Here is a 17,761-nt window from a genome sequence, read left to right on the forward strand (position 1 = left end):
GGCTCTGGAGATGCATAAGCCACGATTTCTACTGTGAAGACAAATGTTCAGTGGTGACATGTTATAGTTGACAAGACATACTGTACCGTAGGAGACTAATGGGAATAAGTGAAATAAGTGTGCATAGTAATATATATGCTGCCTTGTGCATTAGAGATGAGGGGGGGGGGGAATGGTATGAGTGGTGAACATACCCATCGATCCGGGCCCCGTGTCTATCATGCAGGAGATGGAGATTACGCACAGAGAGAATAGAAGATAGAGATGGGAGAGTTACACATCTGTCACAGCAATGAGAGAGAGAAGCAAATGCACTGAAACGACATCGGGATCAGAGATTACATTGACAAAATGCATGTGTTGATTTCAAAATAAAAAGGTGGAGTCAGCGATTCTGCAGAACACTTGTTGTCAAAATCACTTTTTGTCAAAATCAATGAGAGCCCCCCGTGATTACTCGCTAACTGGCTGTACTGTGCTGAAAATGAAATCTGGTGTTAATACACAGTCTAGGCTCTGTAAACTGGTATGTTAACAAATGGTACGTAAACAAAGGGGGCCCACCGTAGCTAGCAACATGCCACTTTACAGAGCTTGGGCTGTGTATTAACACTGGTTTTTCATTCCGCGCACACACTGTACGGACAGGTAGCGTAATCATGAGATATTCACTGATTTTGACAAAGTGATTTTGACAACAAGCATTCTCCAGAATCGATGACTGCACCTTTAAGTATTAATAACATGTGCACATTGACTCCACCAGAGACTCCTTTTTACTTTTATTGTGTTGAAAGTTGTATAAATTGCTTGAAGGAGGCCTATTTTATAAAGTAAACTATGTAGCTAAATGGTGTCGTTTTCCTACAAATGGGCAAAAGTGTACGAGGCACATGAAGAGAAAAGCTGCAGTAATATCACGGCATCCTCATCAAAATTCATGGAGGGCCCGGACCTCTCTGTCGAAGGGGTCCCCAGGCCACTGTAATGGGCCTATTTTGCCCATTAATCTCTTTATAGGGCCTGAACAAGTCCAGAGTATTCAACTGTGCTGGCTGCATTCATTACAATAAACTGTTTTACAACCTCCTCTTCTGAACAGCTAACAGACAGGGACAAACAGTACATGACTCGGATATGGCTTATGAGGGCTTGAATTATGGATTTTCAAAATGTTTCCTATTTGGTTCTGTGTGTGTGTGTGTGTGTGTGTATGTGTATGTGTGTGTGTGTGTGTGTGTGTGTGTGTGTGTGTGTGTGTGTGTGTGTGTGTGTGTGTGTGTGTGTGTGTGTGTGTGTGTGTAGTGTGTGTTTACCATCACTCACCCCTTCACTGTTCTGTCCGCTCTTAGCCAGCATCTCCTGTAGGGCCCGCACTGACAGAGACTGCTCCAACACAAAGGTGCAGATGCACAGGTCTGGAGGAACATACTGCAACAACAGAGAAGTGGGTTAAAAAGTGAAACTGCTGAAAGTTCTCACAGAGTTTTTTGGGGCAACTCTTTAATTACCTACAAGGATCACTACACTTTTCTTCTCACGTGTTTCTTCATTGTATAGGTTTCAAGTTGAATGAAGCAGATTTTTACAGCCTATAAAAACAAACTGTCTTCTCTGGCTAAAACAAATTTTGAGGAAACAGAAGACAAGGCTACCCCTAGATGACAGTTGAGTTAATTCCTGATGCCACAAATATTTCAAATTGCAACTAAGTCCCACAACAAGTTGGACTTTTTTTATACCGACTCCCCTCTGTTTTACCATTTAGGTGAAAAGAAATGGCTTTCAGGCCTATTGATTGTGTCTAGTGCCTCTGGGGCCACCAAGTTGAACATCGCCCACTGCAGCATTCAACCCTGCATTGATATTATTTGGGCTTCTTTTTGGAAGCAGAGGTGGAAAAAACTGCCAGAACTAGGCAGGTAGCGTATCAGAGGTGAAAACAGCAGCCTGATGCTTCTGGGACAATGCTGATGAGAACAGTGAGACAGTAAAGTTGTTGGCCGGAAAACCAAAGCACTGAGTTATAAGATGCTTAAATTTCATTTACGAAATGGGGGAAACTAAAGAGTTGCTGATAGTCCTCTGTGGGTTCAACACTATAAAGTCATTCTGTAATAATAATACACATCGTTTGATCCATTTTTAATCAAAAGAAATATTAGAGCCACTTCGAATAGATTTCACTGCAATGACTGTAATGGTGGATTCACATTGCACCACAGCAGAATGAGGCAAACCATATAGATACAATATGTATTGTTGTTACTTCCCTCTTAGTTATTCCTTCTTTGAAGTATGGTTAATGCCTTACTAGAGCTGGAATATGGTCTTGCAGAGAACATGGGGCAAAAGAAGCATCATCTCAAGCCCAGTGTGTACTGTGCACCATGCCATGTGAACCCAAAATGTCAAGACTACTCTTATGAAAGCAGTGGCCAAAGAAAACAATACTGCAGCGGCATCGACCACCATGCTCCTTTCATAACCAAAGCACTATTAAAGAAATGTTAATCAAAGCCTTCCATTGATTCCGATCTTGACTTAGCATGACAAGAACCTTTTGCTACGTAAGCAAAACTTTCACATATGGCCAGAACATTTTAAGCTGCTGCCTGAATATCCTACAGGGAAATTCTGATTAGATAAAAAAAATAATAACTGTGCTGACTGCTGACTGATGCATTTTTACCGCACTCGAACCAAGTTCGTTTAAATCAAGTGGGCGATATTCATTAAAGGGTGCTTTAAAAACAGATTAGGTGCTCTCAGGACAGTCTGTGCTAAGATAAGCCAGGTCTTGGGACGGAGCTCTATTAGAGAAATGAAGAATATGCCAAATCGCGTCCCAGACTGGGGCAGCACTGCATTGGGGACAGGAGAGGTTGGAGGCAGTTCACTGACAGAATGAGGGAGGCAAGGATGGAGGTACTACTGTGGGCTACAAGATAAATGATACCAACCTGAACACCTTCGCTGGCCTCCTTACCGAGTATCTCAACTCAACTCCTTACGAACTGGGTCTACATTCATTCAGGTGAATCTAACCTCATTTGCAAACTTCCCACAACCCAGTTTTCAGGGTGAAAGTAACAATGGATTTGCATACCTTCCTGCGCATAGCCAATCCCATCATTAAAAGCTAAGTCATGTTGAAGTGCAAAAAGCTCCAGGCGGGACTGTCGAGATGCTTCAGTGAAAACAAGTAGGAATGACCTGATTCATAGAGACAAATGCCAACATGTGTGATGGAATCCAACATCAACATTTCTGGATCAGACACACTGATTTGCTTTAAGATATGGTACAAATTCACTTTTATCCTAAATGTTTAGGTTGTGTTCAATTGGATTTGGTTCAGATGGATTTTATTTAAAAAAAAAAACATGGATCAGATGACGACTTGTATGTGAAAAGTACAGTGCCATGAGAAATATCCCCTTACTCAGGTAATTGTTCAGGCAAGACTAGACCGGGACTTTACTGCTTTAGTTTAGTGTGACCGCTCTCATTGTGGCCACAAAAACAAAAACAGCAGAACACTACCTGCACAGCACCAAACAGCAGACAGACAAAAGCATAAAACGCCAGTTATTTCCCTCATGAGTTGGATGAGACAAAGCTAAAATGATGGTCAATATTGAGATTCTGGACTAGCAACAACAGTTTGCTAACTAAATCAACTTTAAGGTGAAAATATGTCTGTGTATTGTTCACAGCTTGTTTCTGCCTCAACAACGTTGATAAAAGAATACATAATTATAATAATGTAACACCACAGCCAAGAGATGGTAAGCTTAGTTTAGCTCAGCTTCAAGACCTGACACAGGGAAAGCAGCTAGCCTGGCTCTGTTGAAGGGTAACAGAAATCTTTATATATTGAGCTATACGTAATGGGCAGATATGAGAGTTGTATCGTTCTACTCATCTAACTTGAAAACAAATGAGTGTATTTTTTTCAAATTGTCAAACTATTTACACCTAAATATACAACAACACCTGCCACTGCTGGCCTGTCACTATAGAGGAGTCATAATAAGAGGCCTGATGGGAAGCAATCCAGCCCTGCTTTCGTCTCGATGGGTGACTAACAGCTGACCTTTGCCCTCTGTGGGTGCAGGATTGTAACAGTTGGTTGTGGGGAGGGGACTTGCCTTCAGAGCGCAAGGCAATGAAAAGAAAATCTAGCAGAGCTGGCTGGAGACGATGAGTGTTCAGCGCGTAAGTAGTCTATAGCAGGGAGACAGCTTTACAACACCTTGGCCATGTCCCTGACGTTTGGTTTATGAGCAGTAGCGTGATGAGGGGAAGAGCGTAACTAGATGGTAGGCGAGGATAGATCACATCTTTATGTCTTTTTCAAATGGTCAAAGCGGAATGCCCTCGTTGACCTCGTACTCTATCAATCCTTTTTTCGGCTTAATTGCGGCTGCTAAAACTGTTTTTGGATAGAATTGAATGGGCAAAGAGAGAAACTAAAACAAACAACCCTGCAAATATCAATTGGCCACTGCTAGCTAGCCTCTACAAAGACACAGCAGCACTTCAATTATGAAATGTGGGCATCTACCCTCCAGTGGTCATAATATCGAGTCCATGACAGGCCAGGGCTGCTGGTTGTATATCACAATCAACCAGTCTCCTCACAGTCTGATTGATGTTGCCATTTAAACTGTGCACACTTTAAATCAACGACATCATGGTTGTGTGCCCTGGCGTTACTAGACCAGTAAGAGGCCTCCTATCCAGTCATCCAGGCCCACTTCTAAACTGCCATCTTGGGTTTTCTACACCTCTCCGTTGTTAGTCCCAAAGGTGGGCTGTTGCCTTTTCATAAAAACGGTAGGCAATTAAGACAAAGTGCCAGATAGGGAGAACATCCATCATACCTGTCAGGTATAATTACCATCCAATCCTCAGCTCACAATAGCTCAACACACAAGCATGCACACACACACACACACACACACACACACACACACACACTCTGTGTGAGCTGTTGGGGCAGGAGGGAAGCCCACAACAATAGATAGGTATTTCATCGATTGTTGCTCTCTCAGCATCCTCGTGGTGTCCCTGTACCCCTGGAAAGCATCTTTGTGTCTTTTCCACATTTCCACACTGCATATACCCAGTGTCATAGTTGAGCAAAAATGATTCCCAGACAATACAAATGGATTATGATTAAAAGGCAATCAATGCGGGGAAAAGCCCATTAGGCGTGCTGTCAACAGGCTTATAGGAGAACATTAGTGGCTGATAAGCACCAGAGCAACAGGACAGAGTGAAAGGTGAGAGCATGTTGAGCTTGTTAAGGTTCTCATTATCATTTGGATATTTATGTCTAATATCTATCTCTAAAAGGTTGAGGATGCGCTTCATAATTTCCCTAATTTGTTGCATAAAAATGCAATATGGTGGCAACCCGCTGACTACAAAGGCAGACAAATTGAATTGATGTCTACTGTCCTAATTCAAACTTTGCACTATAGAGTCGCGCACAAACTAGCGAGTGCGTCAGCAGCTACAACCGTGTTGCTGCTCAGTTGCAATAAAGCTGTAGGCAATTAAAGCCAAAATACAGCACTGTTTATGAAACAATCCATCAAACGGGTCCAGGGGCGTAATTTCAGGGAATTATCTTCTGACGGTGGGCCCACAGAGATCCGAGGAAAAGCTCATCAAGGAGTCTGTGGTGGATGTGAGCTGTTGTTGTATCTTTAATGGAGTGCTAGGCTGCCTGCTGCCTTTCTGTGCGTCTACGCTTAGCCTTCACCAAATCTTTGCTGGACCCAAACAAGGATGAACTAAAGGGATGTTTGGTTGCCATGGAGCTCTCGCCTATAGTAGATGAACACATCTTTTCACTGTGTTCAATTCTCTGCAAACTGCTTCATGTGACCTTTGTTGATTGAATTACCCTCTGCTTGTGTGTGTGTGAACATATTATTAATTATATTTCTTCAGAGAAATAAAACAAACTCCATCAACTAAAGTGGATGGTTTTGGATCCATAATAAGCTGAGATACCCGACTTCAGTGACATGCATCGATATGTTCCACTTAACTTTTATTTATTTTTTTGGTCAAAGAAAATCAAAGAAAGTCACTGTGCCTACCTTTGCCTCAGATGTGGGCTCCAGGTTACACAGCCGATTGCCCAGCCCCTCAGCAGCCAGGCAGAACTTTCGATTCTCCTTCTGGATGCAGGCCACGCACTGGAGCACCACTTCATCATCCTGTCAAGACAAAAACGGACTTCAGTCAGTGTGTCGGTCTGTGCATGAGAGCGTAGATGCTGCAAGTGCAAGTGTGTGTGCGTCATGTCCCAGGAGAGCCCCCTACTTTACCCACACACATGCCCATCCCGCTCCATTGATCAGTGGACCCTCTGAGGACTGAAACAGGTTTTGTCTACGTTTGTTCACCACCACAGTGGCAGCAAGAGATGGACACAAACTCTCAAAATATAATCATTATATTAGATCAAAAGTGTGGTCGTTATGGTGGTCCACTATAACTTTTGCGATCCCTTAATGAGTTACTTTGAAAAAGACAAAAACAAAAAAAAAAACGTTTATCTAGAAATTTCAGCATAGCTACATTGAAGATAATCCTCTTTATATTACACAAGCAGTGCGTTTTGTATTACAAATAATTGACTGTCTCGTCTAACATTCAATTACCACACTGTACTAAAACCATAACAGAGTCACGTAAGAGTTCATTCTTATACATAATTAATACTTCCCCGCATTCGCACATTATCCCTTTTTCTCTGCCTCTGGCCGGCGAATTTGGGGGTGGGGCTGATCCCTGAACTCCCTTAGGCTGTTTACTGCGTTAATGTGGTACAAATGAGATAGTTGATTTGAGCGTTGCACGTTCAAAAAGAAAATAATGGTTTAAGCCAATTAATGCATGTACTGTATGTGTAAAAAAATAAAAGAGGCTTTGCATGGCTTTGATGCTGCATTAGTAATTATGAAGGCAATTATGTGTGCATACATTTTAAGAATGTGTGCCATTATTTGTTACATTTGTGTATGTGTCTATCCAAGAAATGTCTCGTTTGACTTTTAGCTCTTTGATCTTGTTCTCAACGACGAGTCCAAAAGGCCTAACTACATTGTGACAAGAAGAGAGTGAAAATCTATATTCTCCTATTCATTCTGACACTCATTGACTTGATATTTGCATTAAAAGTGACTATTGGACAAGCCATCTGCATAGGAATAATGAAGGGAATCAGTTTTTATCAGTGATCAACAACAAGAATAGTATTAGCTTTTCGGCAGTGTTTATGTAGGCATAATTAGAAACCACAAAATAAAAAAAGCAATTTGAGACTTTAATACAGGAGGGCCATGTGGTTATTAAGCCTGCTTTCTGTCTCTTTGATGGTGTATCAATTATAGAAGTTATTATACGTCTGCCGGTGTAGTCATTCCCTCAACATACATCCTTTTGGGAGAACAACAGCTGAAAACAAAGATCCGATGCTGCCGTTGTGTAAATGGGTTGATTGCGTTTATAGTGTTGGCCCTGTAAACGCTGAATTGGACCTATAGTCACTCTTCACGATAGCAGAGCAAGCGGAAATCTACTGATATGGGCTGCTACAGGGCAGGGGGAAGGAAGGGGGGGTTTCTGCACAATGGCTAGCTGCATTATTTAATGTATGGGGAATTGTGCTGATAGCAACATGCAGCAGCAGCAGTAGTAGTAGTAACAGTAGAGCAGTCCATCACAGTGCAGCAATATGCATGAGATGTCGACTAGCATGTCCGCATGTCTCTGAATGCATGTGCACGCGGCGTACCGACTCTTTTGTGTGAACATTTGAGTTTTTTGATATGGAGGACTGCGTCGGAAATCAATATTACTAGCATCAGTGCCCTCAAAACACTATATCTGGATTATAGTAGTAATGACTATTGATTAGTAATGTGCTGATGTGTTTATATTTGACTACCTACAGCAGCAACAAGCACCACTGCAAGATAGGTTGGTGCTAGTCTTGTTTTAAAAGCTTCCCCCTCAGCTCAACCCGAATAAATGTAATTAAACCCATACTTTACGAATTAGAAATAAGGTTAAGATCTCTCAGAAACATATTTTGACATAACACCAGCTCTGACAGAGAGGAATGTTATGTTGTAGACATGTAGACAGACAAACTTCAATGGCCCAACTGTGCCATTGTAAAAAGAAACTATCCTATATATAAAAAAAGTAGTTTGATGGGGAAATTAAGAAGTTCTTGGATAATGAAAATATATTTTTTTCTTAATACCTAATCTCCCACAAATTAATCTACAATATGGGATACATGTGTACTGTTACATACAATTGAGACAATATTCACTGACTGGAAATGACAGTGCCATTCATAGAACAGTTGTGGGAAAGACAGTCTGGATCAATATGAAAAGAGTCTTCTACTCTGATGCAGATTGAAACCAATAGCCCTTTATGGTAAATCCACACATGGCTGAGTTTGAACATACAATGAGTCTCCCTGTGGAGGTAGTGAGCATATATGGTTGATGTGGGCCATACAAGGACAGTATCGATTCACTCGTCGCATTCCTGCCTGTCTGTGTGCCAAGATGTGCACAGACACACGCAGACACACACACACACACACACACACACACACACACACACTTCCTATTTAATCAGAGAGGCCAACTTTTATATCTCTGCATCTGTCTAGCCCCACGACTGGCCCATTTCCCCCGTCTCACCCCTGGACTGACGTACAATTCTGACATTGTCTCTCTCTGTCTTTTTGTCCCTCCATCACCCACCTCTCTTACTCACTGGTCCCCTATTGCACTTTACTGCTCCAGAAGAGGAAAGGGCTTTTACTGCTATCAATCATTCATAAAGTGAAGCACTAAGCAATGGCAGCCAGACTGGGAGGAAGGAAGATTGCAATGGCTCAGTTTACAAAATCGTAAGATAAAACATCAGGCTGTAGGGGATTTTGACTATGTGCAAAGATCTTAGCAAAATAGAGGAAGGTCAAACAAAACAGAGTGCTCTATAGAGAGAGAAACTGGAACTTAAGAGAATGAAGAGGAAGGGGCAAATGGTGTACACTTGTCTAAAACAACAATGAGTAGACCTATACTGCTGCAATAAAAAGATGGAGATGATATTAGAAGAGATGGCTTATCATTGTTTGTCATTGTTGCGCTGAATACATTTGTATTTGTTTCAGTTTCTAAAATTGCAACAACAAAAAAAGGCTAACAGTACAGCTATCCAGGGGCTCTGTGTCCATGCTAAAAAGACCATTCTTACTTGCTTCTGTTCAGCAAATATAGTATACCATTTACCTTGTACATCATTTTCGTTCAGTGTGTTAGCTTGCTAGTTGCAACCATTTCCTAAATAGCACTGAACACAAACAACATGCAGACAATTCTAACATGCTAATGGTACGCATGTATGTTGTTTACCTTGTACATCATCTAGTTTAGTGTATCGGGATGCTAACATTTCCTGAATACCACTAAATAAAGAAATTCAACATTGTATTGCAAAGTTAGGTTATAGTTGGTGTGACAATTCACCCTGAACCAAAAACATCAACATGCCGGTGGCATGAGATAACAAGTGGGTTCCCCCTGTTCAAGAATTTGTCCTCTTAATATCCAGTAGTTCCAGAATGACTTACTGTATATATGATCAATGAGATTGCATTGAAGTACAAAAGCTTGTGGCACAGTAAAAAGAAAAGTCTTTAACACTGTGAGACTTGAATTGACTCTCGAACTTCAAGGGCACCCTGAGATCAGATATAATTCTGTCAAACAGAATGATGACAGTCTCCAACACTCTGCCACTCTCATTCTTACTCTCTGAGTCTCTTAAATACTTGTCATTCCCATTGTGAACGTGTGTGTGTGTGTGTGTGTGTGTGTGTGTGTGTGTGTGTGTGTGTGTGTGTGTGTGTGTGTGTGTGTGTGTGTGCACTACAATAGCGTTCAAACTCCTGTGAGACTTGTGTGGGTAACGCTGAAGCATGTCAATGAGCAGGACATGACATTTTCCCCTTATTTCCTTGGTCTCAACCAATCGTGCTCTGCCGATGCACAGGGGGAAAACGAGATTGGTGGAAATGTTTTGCATAGTGACAGGTACCAACAGTTTCCTCAACAGGGCTGGTGTGAGCCAATCACTGTTCTCAACTGTACATGAGTTCAGGCCGAGAGATAGCCCTGAGTATATACACATGCCAGCACGGCCCCACAGGCCTGACCTTGGAGCGTTTTTGGCATGGAATGCACTCACACAATTTACAGACAACACGGCTTCTGAATAAATTATCATTATTGATGATAGCAAGGAGTGATTACAGAGTTTACAGGCAAGCAATGGGTTGTTATGGCTTGTGAAAACATAATCCTGGCATTATGGCTGTTATAAGTGTGCAATTATTTTAAGAGCCTCCCTTTTTTCTCCACTGCTCAGTTTTTTATGCACACTTACTGCATGTATATAGTTTTTGATTCGAGCCCTCCAGACAACAAAGATGAGAATTGCGGGGTTTGTGGAGTGTAGCTTAATGTTACTCTGGTGTAGACTTCCTCTTAAGTACTGGAATAAGTGGAAGTAACCTGAAATCCAAACGCTCTCAGGAGGAGTCTGGATTATCCTAACCTTTGGTTTGAAGAGATGTCTAAGTCTATAGCTTTTCAGCAAGCAGTGCAGTGCAGTGTATTGCATCCCATCAGCTCTGGGGGAAAGACTCTCTTATCATGCACCGTGCAAGGTTGCAGTGCTTTGGCAATGTATTCTCAAGTACCTCCCGGAGGCGAAACAATAACCACTGTAAAGCTGGAGAAACAAAACAACTTACAGACACAAAAAAAAGCTGCAGCAAGAGAGGAAAAGAGAATGTTTCCTATGTTTGAGCACAATGTATTTGGGTAGGATGGCAACTGAAATTGCTCCCCCATGCCTCCCATAAGGCTTATACCATCACTGCTTGCACATTGTTACACCTAGTAGTCTGTACTGACATTGCCATTGTTCACCTTTTTATCATGTGAGACAATCTATTTCAAGTTGAAAGCATCAATGCTGCAGAGAAAATAACAAACACTGCATAATAAGGGCATTGGGAAAACAGTGGTACAACTCCCATGGGACAGGAACAACATGACAAGTAGTGTCATCATTAAAATAAATGATTCCGGATTTTGGCTTCTTTTCCTCGACCCCCCGGCAGAGCCACAAGAGATGATGCTTCCAAGACAACATCAGATTCTGTCACCACCAAAGGGTGGTAAATAAAAGCTTGCATAAATCTGATAGCTGCCGATTGTCTGTTCACTTGCCTTACAAAAAAAAATGCATTGCTGTGAGAGGGTGTGTAAACATCTACAGGAGTTCATAAAGAAAAGGAAATTACACCTTCTATTAAGAAGAAATTGACATTGCCGAATATAACCCATCAAGGTGGAGACCTGTGGCAATACAATCCTCACTCCTCTCTTGCAGCTGCAGCATCTCTCCGCTCTCTGCTTTGCTCTATCAGGTCAAATTCAACCTGATCCTGTGCCAAGAAAATCAGGTGGATCAACCAAAATTGTGTAAATACTCATGCACGCTGCAGATTGATCTGAGGATGGACAAGAGTGGGCCCTAGGAGAAGGTTGAAATGTATTGGCACTACAGGCTATAAGAGGATAGGAGAGGACAGGTAAAAGGAAAGGAACGAAGCATGAAGCGTGGCAGTCGAAAAGATTCCGCAAACAAAGCCAATGCACCACACACAGACAGCAGAGCACAGCGCTAGCCTCCACTTGCCTTTTGTCCCCACGTGACACCGTTCTACAGTGCACTGGGTAATATGTCTCCATCGTCACCAGGGGCCTGCTGTTGCCAGTTACAGGCGTGCTGGCTCACACACTTTGTTCTAGACACATTGATACAGCTGGCCGGGCACTGCAGAACAAAATACAGCTGGGAAGTGGTTGCACCGCCCTACAAGCTTTCTCTGCGGCCTTTGATTTCTACTCTCACGCCCACCCACACAGTGTAAGTAGGTTAGAGAAAAAGACCAGGTGTATCCCAGGCCTATTAGAAGGGAATCACAGCAGCAACAGGAGTGGAGATGGGAGGGCTGCAGTCTATAATGAGGCACATATTAAAACATTGAGACGTGATTGGCCTAACCATCTGTTGAAGCATCCTGATCAGGTTAGGTGTAAACATACATGTTGGGTTGTGGTAAAACATATTGATAGGGCAATACTGTATCGTGGAACGTGGTATTTATTTGTGATATCTGTATCAATTCCCAGCTCCAAAAATCAATATTTTGAAAAAGAAAGTATTAAAGAGGTTGTGAACTACAACCTCCGCTTCTGTAGATGTTGCAATATGGCTAATTTGGCTCATTTTGCTGGGTTCTGATGTGAATTAAAGTTTTGAATTTAATGTGTTTGACTCAATTTGTGAGCTAAACTAATGCTCATATACAGTATAACCAGTTTAGAGTGAAAGGAAATATGACACTTAAAGCTGGGGAATGTGATTTCTGATTGGTCAAAATTAACATGAGCTGTACACTTTGACCAATCAGAGCGAGGCACCGATTCTCTGTTCTTATTGGCTGTTGGGACTGTCCATTCACTTTGGCACGACTTTGTTGGTGTAGAACATGTCAGGGAGGGACCATAGGGGAGGGACCAAAGAGAACAGGTGGAGCGGTTGAGGTATTTGGATTCGAATCTCTATCCCAACTGCCATTTTCTCCCCAAATCCTCCACCCCAGCTTTAAAAAATGCTTAATTCTAATTCTAATTTCTCTAAACCAAAACATCATACCTCATATTTCTTGCATTCAACGTGTTGCCCAAATGTTGCTACAGCTTGTGATGCTAACCTGACTTCATGTTTACATAGCTCATAGCTTTGGCAGCGCAGCAAGATGTTGCTTGACAACTAATTTACTAGCTAAGACATTTCCTATTTAGAATACAAACACAACGTATGAATAGCCGGTCCCTCAAACTGTATTTGTTAATGAAAATCACATCACTAGAGTCACTACATTTTCACAAATGGTTTTACTGACAATTTTGGCATGACAGTAATTAGAAGGTGTATTTCCTTTTCCCCAACTTGCCTTATAATGGTGTTCCGGCATCAGATGAAGCACTGTGAGACATAAATGGTTGTTCCAGAACATGCTATCTATCCGCTGATTCACTGTTGGAATGATTCATGGAGCTGTATGCGTAATACTTTCTCGAGATGTGGTGTCACAACAGCTGTGATGGAAAGAGAACGAGGGAAAAAAAGCTGGACCAGAGGAGCAAAGCATTGCTCCCATGACTCAGTGTTGCTGCATTTATGGGAGTGCTAATGCTCATCTCTAGGCAGTGCTGAACATGCTGCCCCCAGAGCACAGAAAGAGATAGAATGAAAGAAAGAAGGAAAGAAAGAAAGAAAGACAAACAGAGCTACTAAAGAGAGCACAAGGAACTCACACATACACATTTATTTTTAAAATCACCAGGGCAGGGGGACACCATCACTTCATCCACTCTAATTTTCTCCTCCTTTAAAGGTTTTGCTAAGGGTGCTCAGGATGACGGCTTTACAGCTTGTTATTGAACGCTGTCAGTGGCCAGTCCCTGGCACAAAATGCATGCAGCTGCATTGTAGACTGCACTGGCTTGGGTACAGTATGTTGTTTGGAGAATCATGAAACACATTCCCCATTTGTACACAGTGTGCTCTAAATCTGTACTTGCAATATACAATATCAGGTCCTGTGAATCAATTTTATTTTTATTTAATTGGACAAATGGAAAAAGATAGCTAGAAAAATTGTATCTCTATTTTAGCATGGTTTGAATTGGGTAATTGGCTGAAAAGTCCACAAATGCACAGTCGACTTTCTAAGAATAAATGAAAAGATAAAATAACCACCACTGGAAGATAATCTAATATGTGGCGGTTCAATAGTCTCATCCATTTTTGATCGTCTCAGGTTGTTTGTGTGTGAGGAAGAGCCATCTTGAGCCAGATTGCTCTTCAGACTTGGACTGTCTATAATCACTGTATGCAATCTAATTACCCAATCACCATACACTTACACTATACAGCTGTGAACGGCAGCGACCATATGGACAGAGGCAATCCATCTCCAAGATTGGACAGGTATGGCGATAACTGTGAAGCAAGTAACTCTGGGTGAAGGATGGCTGCATCTTAAATGGCTCAGAATTTGTGTAGCTGATGTGAGCTTTGCAATGTAAAAGTAGTTTACATAAATATATATTTTTTTTTTTAAACAAGACATATATCCATTTAAATTGAGGTGCTGCTTCAGGTCATTTTAGGAAAAAGTTTTTTAAAACTAGTGTTACTAAGTGAGCCATACAGGCAGATGAAACCCCTCCCAGGTCTGCAGGTATTACGCCTGTCTACATGCTTCAGTGCCTAAGGAGCGGTGGAGGGAGGCTCTAAAGTGTTTCATTGCACCTTGCAGCACTGTTTCTCCTCCCTGGCGGTGACTTTAATGTGAATAGCTAAGTAAGCATTTTCATCACTTTCTCGCTTTAGGCTTCCATCGACAATACATACATACTTTTTGAACGAAAAAAAAAAGTAAAAAAATCATGGTAGATGATCAGGGTAGCATTGTCATTTTTTACCAGACGACAACAGGATTTCACTGGGTGGCAATATGTGACAACAGCACCATAGCTAGGAAGAAAGAAATGGAACAAACTTCTTCTCATTCCCTCTGCTTCTTCTCAATAATGTGGCCACACCTACTGAGGGAATTGAGACTTTTTGTGGCACAACACACAGAAGGGAAAATAGGCTGCCTTGACTTTATAAAAAGCAATGCATTTTATTTCTGGAGGGAGAGCCTTCTTGGAGGTCTTAAGCAAGAGCAGCACTAACAGGGGCATTTGTAAGCATCCTGCGTCCAGGAAGCAAAGCGAGAATTTAGAATTTTATCCGTTTGACGCAATAGAGAAAGACCCAAGTGGTGTGGAGAGATGAAAATTACACTTTGCTTTCAGGTCAAGAAAGTGGTAGTACAGTACATGACTGACTATGAGAATAATAAAGGCAACAATAATCCCAGGTATTATTGTATGCCACATAATTAGCCTGATCCACAAGGAATCATTGTGTGCTTGGCTTTATATCAAGCAAAAAATAAAATTCCGACATCCACAATATATACCTGCCAATCTTTTCAACAGATAGTTTGACATTTGGGGAAAGATGATCGATACCACGCAGATGTCTGCCCATTAAATATGAAGTTGAAATCAGGGGATGGTTATCTTAGCTAAGCTTACAGTAGAGACTAGGGATAGGCATGATTAATCGATGATTGATTGTTAAGAATTCTGTCGATCAAGTTACATTTTTATCGATCTAATAGACGTTGTATTGCGTAATGTGATTCCCGAAGCAATGCAAATAATGTCACTACGTGGCAGCAACGTAGACTGTATGGGCAGCAATGAGACATCCTACCAGAAGGAGGCGATACTTTTTACTAGTTTGAGGAGAAAACAAAACAGCCTCAGCTGCCTACGAGTTGCAGTAGATGTCAAACATAAACATGAAGGGGTCAAGACGTCGGAAAGCACAAGAACAAAAATAATACTAAGTTCTTTGTAAACACTGCGAAGCCGTGTATAAGTACAACACAATAACGACCGTCTGTGAAAAACCAGGGAAAAGCACTATATAAGTGGAGTCCATTTACCATTTAACTTTATCGATGATGTTTGAAGGATTTTTGTTAAAGCCACTACGAGTAAGTCGGCACGTTGGCGACACCTTTGAACAAAAGCGGTAGTATTATTACGACGCCAGCTGTCGTGAAGCTGTTTTCTAGCTCGTGCAGGCAGCGTGCAGGGCGTGCAGATTCAAATAATCAGGAAGCAATATGGTGCGTGTCCGTGTGTTGAAAGCAAAGTGTGAGGGCACCGGACTCTTTTCGGCTCCGTGAGTCTATGGGTGACACAGCATCAACTAATGCCAGTAAGTGCTAAACACACCTGATTGCAATGAGTTGATGCATTGTCACCTCTCACGGAGCTGAACGAGTCCGTGTCCCCACACAAAGCGAATGAACGAGAGATGGCAGTTAGTTAGTATCACGATGAGGTAATGTGTTTATGTTGTAAATAATGACTATTTCAGATGAATAATGGTCATCTGATGATGCTGGTGAGGCAAAGTAAACTTTGTTTTAGTAGGCTACCGCTCATTCATTTAGGAGTAAACACTGCAGTCCATGCTGCAGTCTAGGTTCGCTGCGTGAAATTGTGTATACGTTGCTTGGCAACGCCCTCCCGCCCGACTATCACTCTCCCTTTTCGCTTTTCTTCATTGCATTTTCTTTTTTTTCTTTTATGGTTCAGCCCCGTTATCAGTCATTATGACGACAAACAACTGTCTCAAACAAGGCTCCCGCTCCCCTTCCCTCACCTGGAGGGATAGGCTTCTCAAATCGCGTAACTGCGCCACACTGAAATCTGTGACCAATACGGATATGTGACCATAGAGCATGCACGCGTGAACCGAAAATCGGACTGGGTGTACGACCAGATCAAATGCAGTAATAAAAACTATATAAAAACGTCTTTCTTTGCACTGATGGTCTCGTTTGCTGTTAAAGGTAATTTATGATTATGAGAGGAAACATGAGGCTGTTTAAAAGATATTTAAAAGTTACTCGTTGCCGCTTTAACCTTTGGAAAGAGCCAGGCTAGCTGTTTTCCCAGGGTTCACTTATTTATGCTAAGCTAAGTGGCTGCTAGCTGTGGCTTAACTCTCAGTTAGAAAATAAATGAAGAACATTCCTCAAAGCAGGGGTAAACTTCTTTCCTGGCTTTGTCCAAAAGGTAAAAGAAAATCTGTAAAGCACCTCTTAAACTTGTTTATTAATAATCATTACATTTCATTTGTTTAAGAACTATTCCTTTGTCAGGCCATTGGGTTCCCAGAGTCTCACCAAATAACATCTCATTAATGAACTTTAGATATGTTGGAATTTGTTTTTATCCTTCAAGCTACCCAAAGCTAAATCATCATGCTTAACTACATGTAAGCTAACCATCTGCCGGCTCCAGCTTCATATTTAACATACAGACATGAGAGTATGTCCCATCTTCTCATGTAACTCTTGGCAAGAAAGTAAGTAAACATATTTCCCATAATGTCAAACCTCTAAAAAGACTCATCAAGTGCAAGCATGTTCAAATTTAGGCCATGGTGGTTAATGGAGATGTGAGCCAATCAGCATATACGTATATCCCCATGCTTCCAAGGGAACACTGGCTTTAAGTTCGGCTTTTGCAGAGATACACAAAGTTTTATATTTGAACCAGCTTATCTGTTCACAAATTGGACAAATAAATGTTAGAAAATGATGTTCTTTTACCCTGTTCTGCAGAAACGTGGACAGTTTAACAGTGTTACACTTATTCCCTATAAAGGCGATAGCAGTGATCGCAGTGTCAGCTTCTCTGGGATAAAAATATCCATTGTCCTTTAAGGCCTGACCTGACTAAAACTCTTCAGAGTGCTCATCCACATGCTTGTGAACGTGCCCCCTGCACAGGAGAGAGCGGACACTGAACTGCAGATGAGACACCGCAGTGTCAAACTCTATTTGTTCAGGGACTGGTGACAATGCCCAGGTGAAGGGTTCTGGTTTCAAGGCTTAAGCACAGCTGAGATTCAGAGAAAAGGA

The 17,761-nt window shown here is 41.7% G+C and overlaps 1 protein-coding gene across 1 annotated transcript in view; it reads right to left on the minus strand.

Moving 5' to 3' along the window:
• The window catches only part of LOC307261971 (ryanodine receptor 3), a gene marked incomplete at its 5' end in the record, with an annotated part of 110,426 nt that overhangs the window by 82,771 nt on the left and 9,894 nt on the right, over positions 1-17,761 (minus strand). Inside the window, 2 exons of the mRNA XM_080042704.1 lie at positions 1,327-1,431; positions 6,120-6,239. Coding sequence (XP_079898830.1) covers positions 1,327-1,431; positions 6,120-6,239 — 225 coding nt within the window. The remainder of the gene's footprint in view (positions 1-1,326; positions 1,432-6,119; positions 6,240-17,761) is intronic.

Source organism: Ammodytes marinus (genome assembly GCF_949987685.1).
Source record: "Ammodytes marinus genome assembly, chromosome: 15".
NCBI lineage: Eukaryota > Metazoa > Chordata > Actinopteri > Uranoscopiformes > Ammodytidae > Ammodytes > Ammodytes marinus.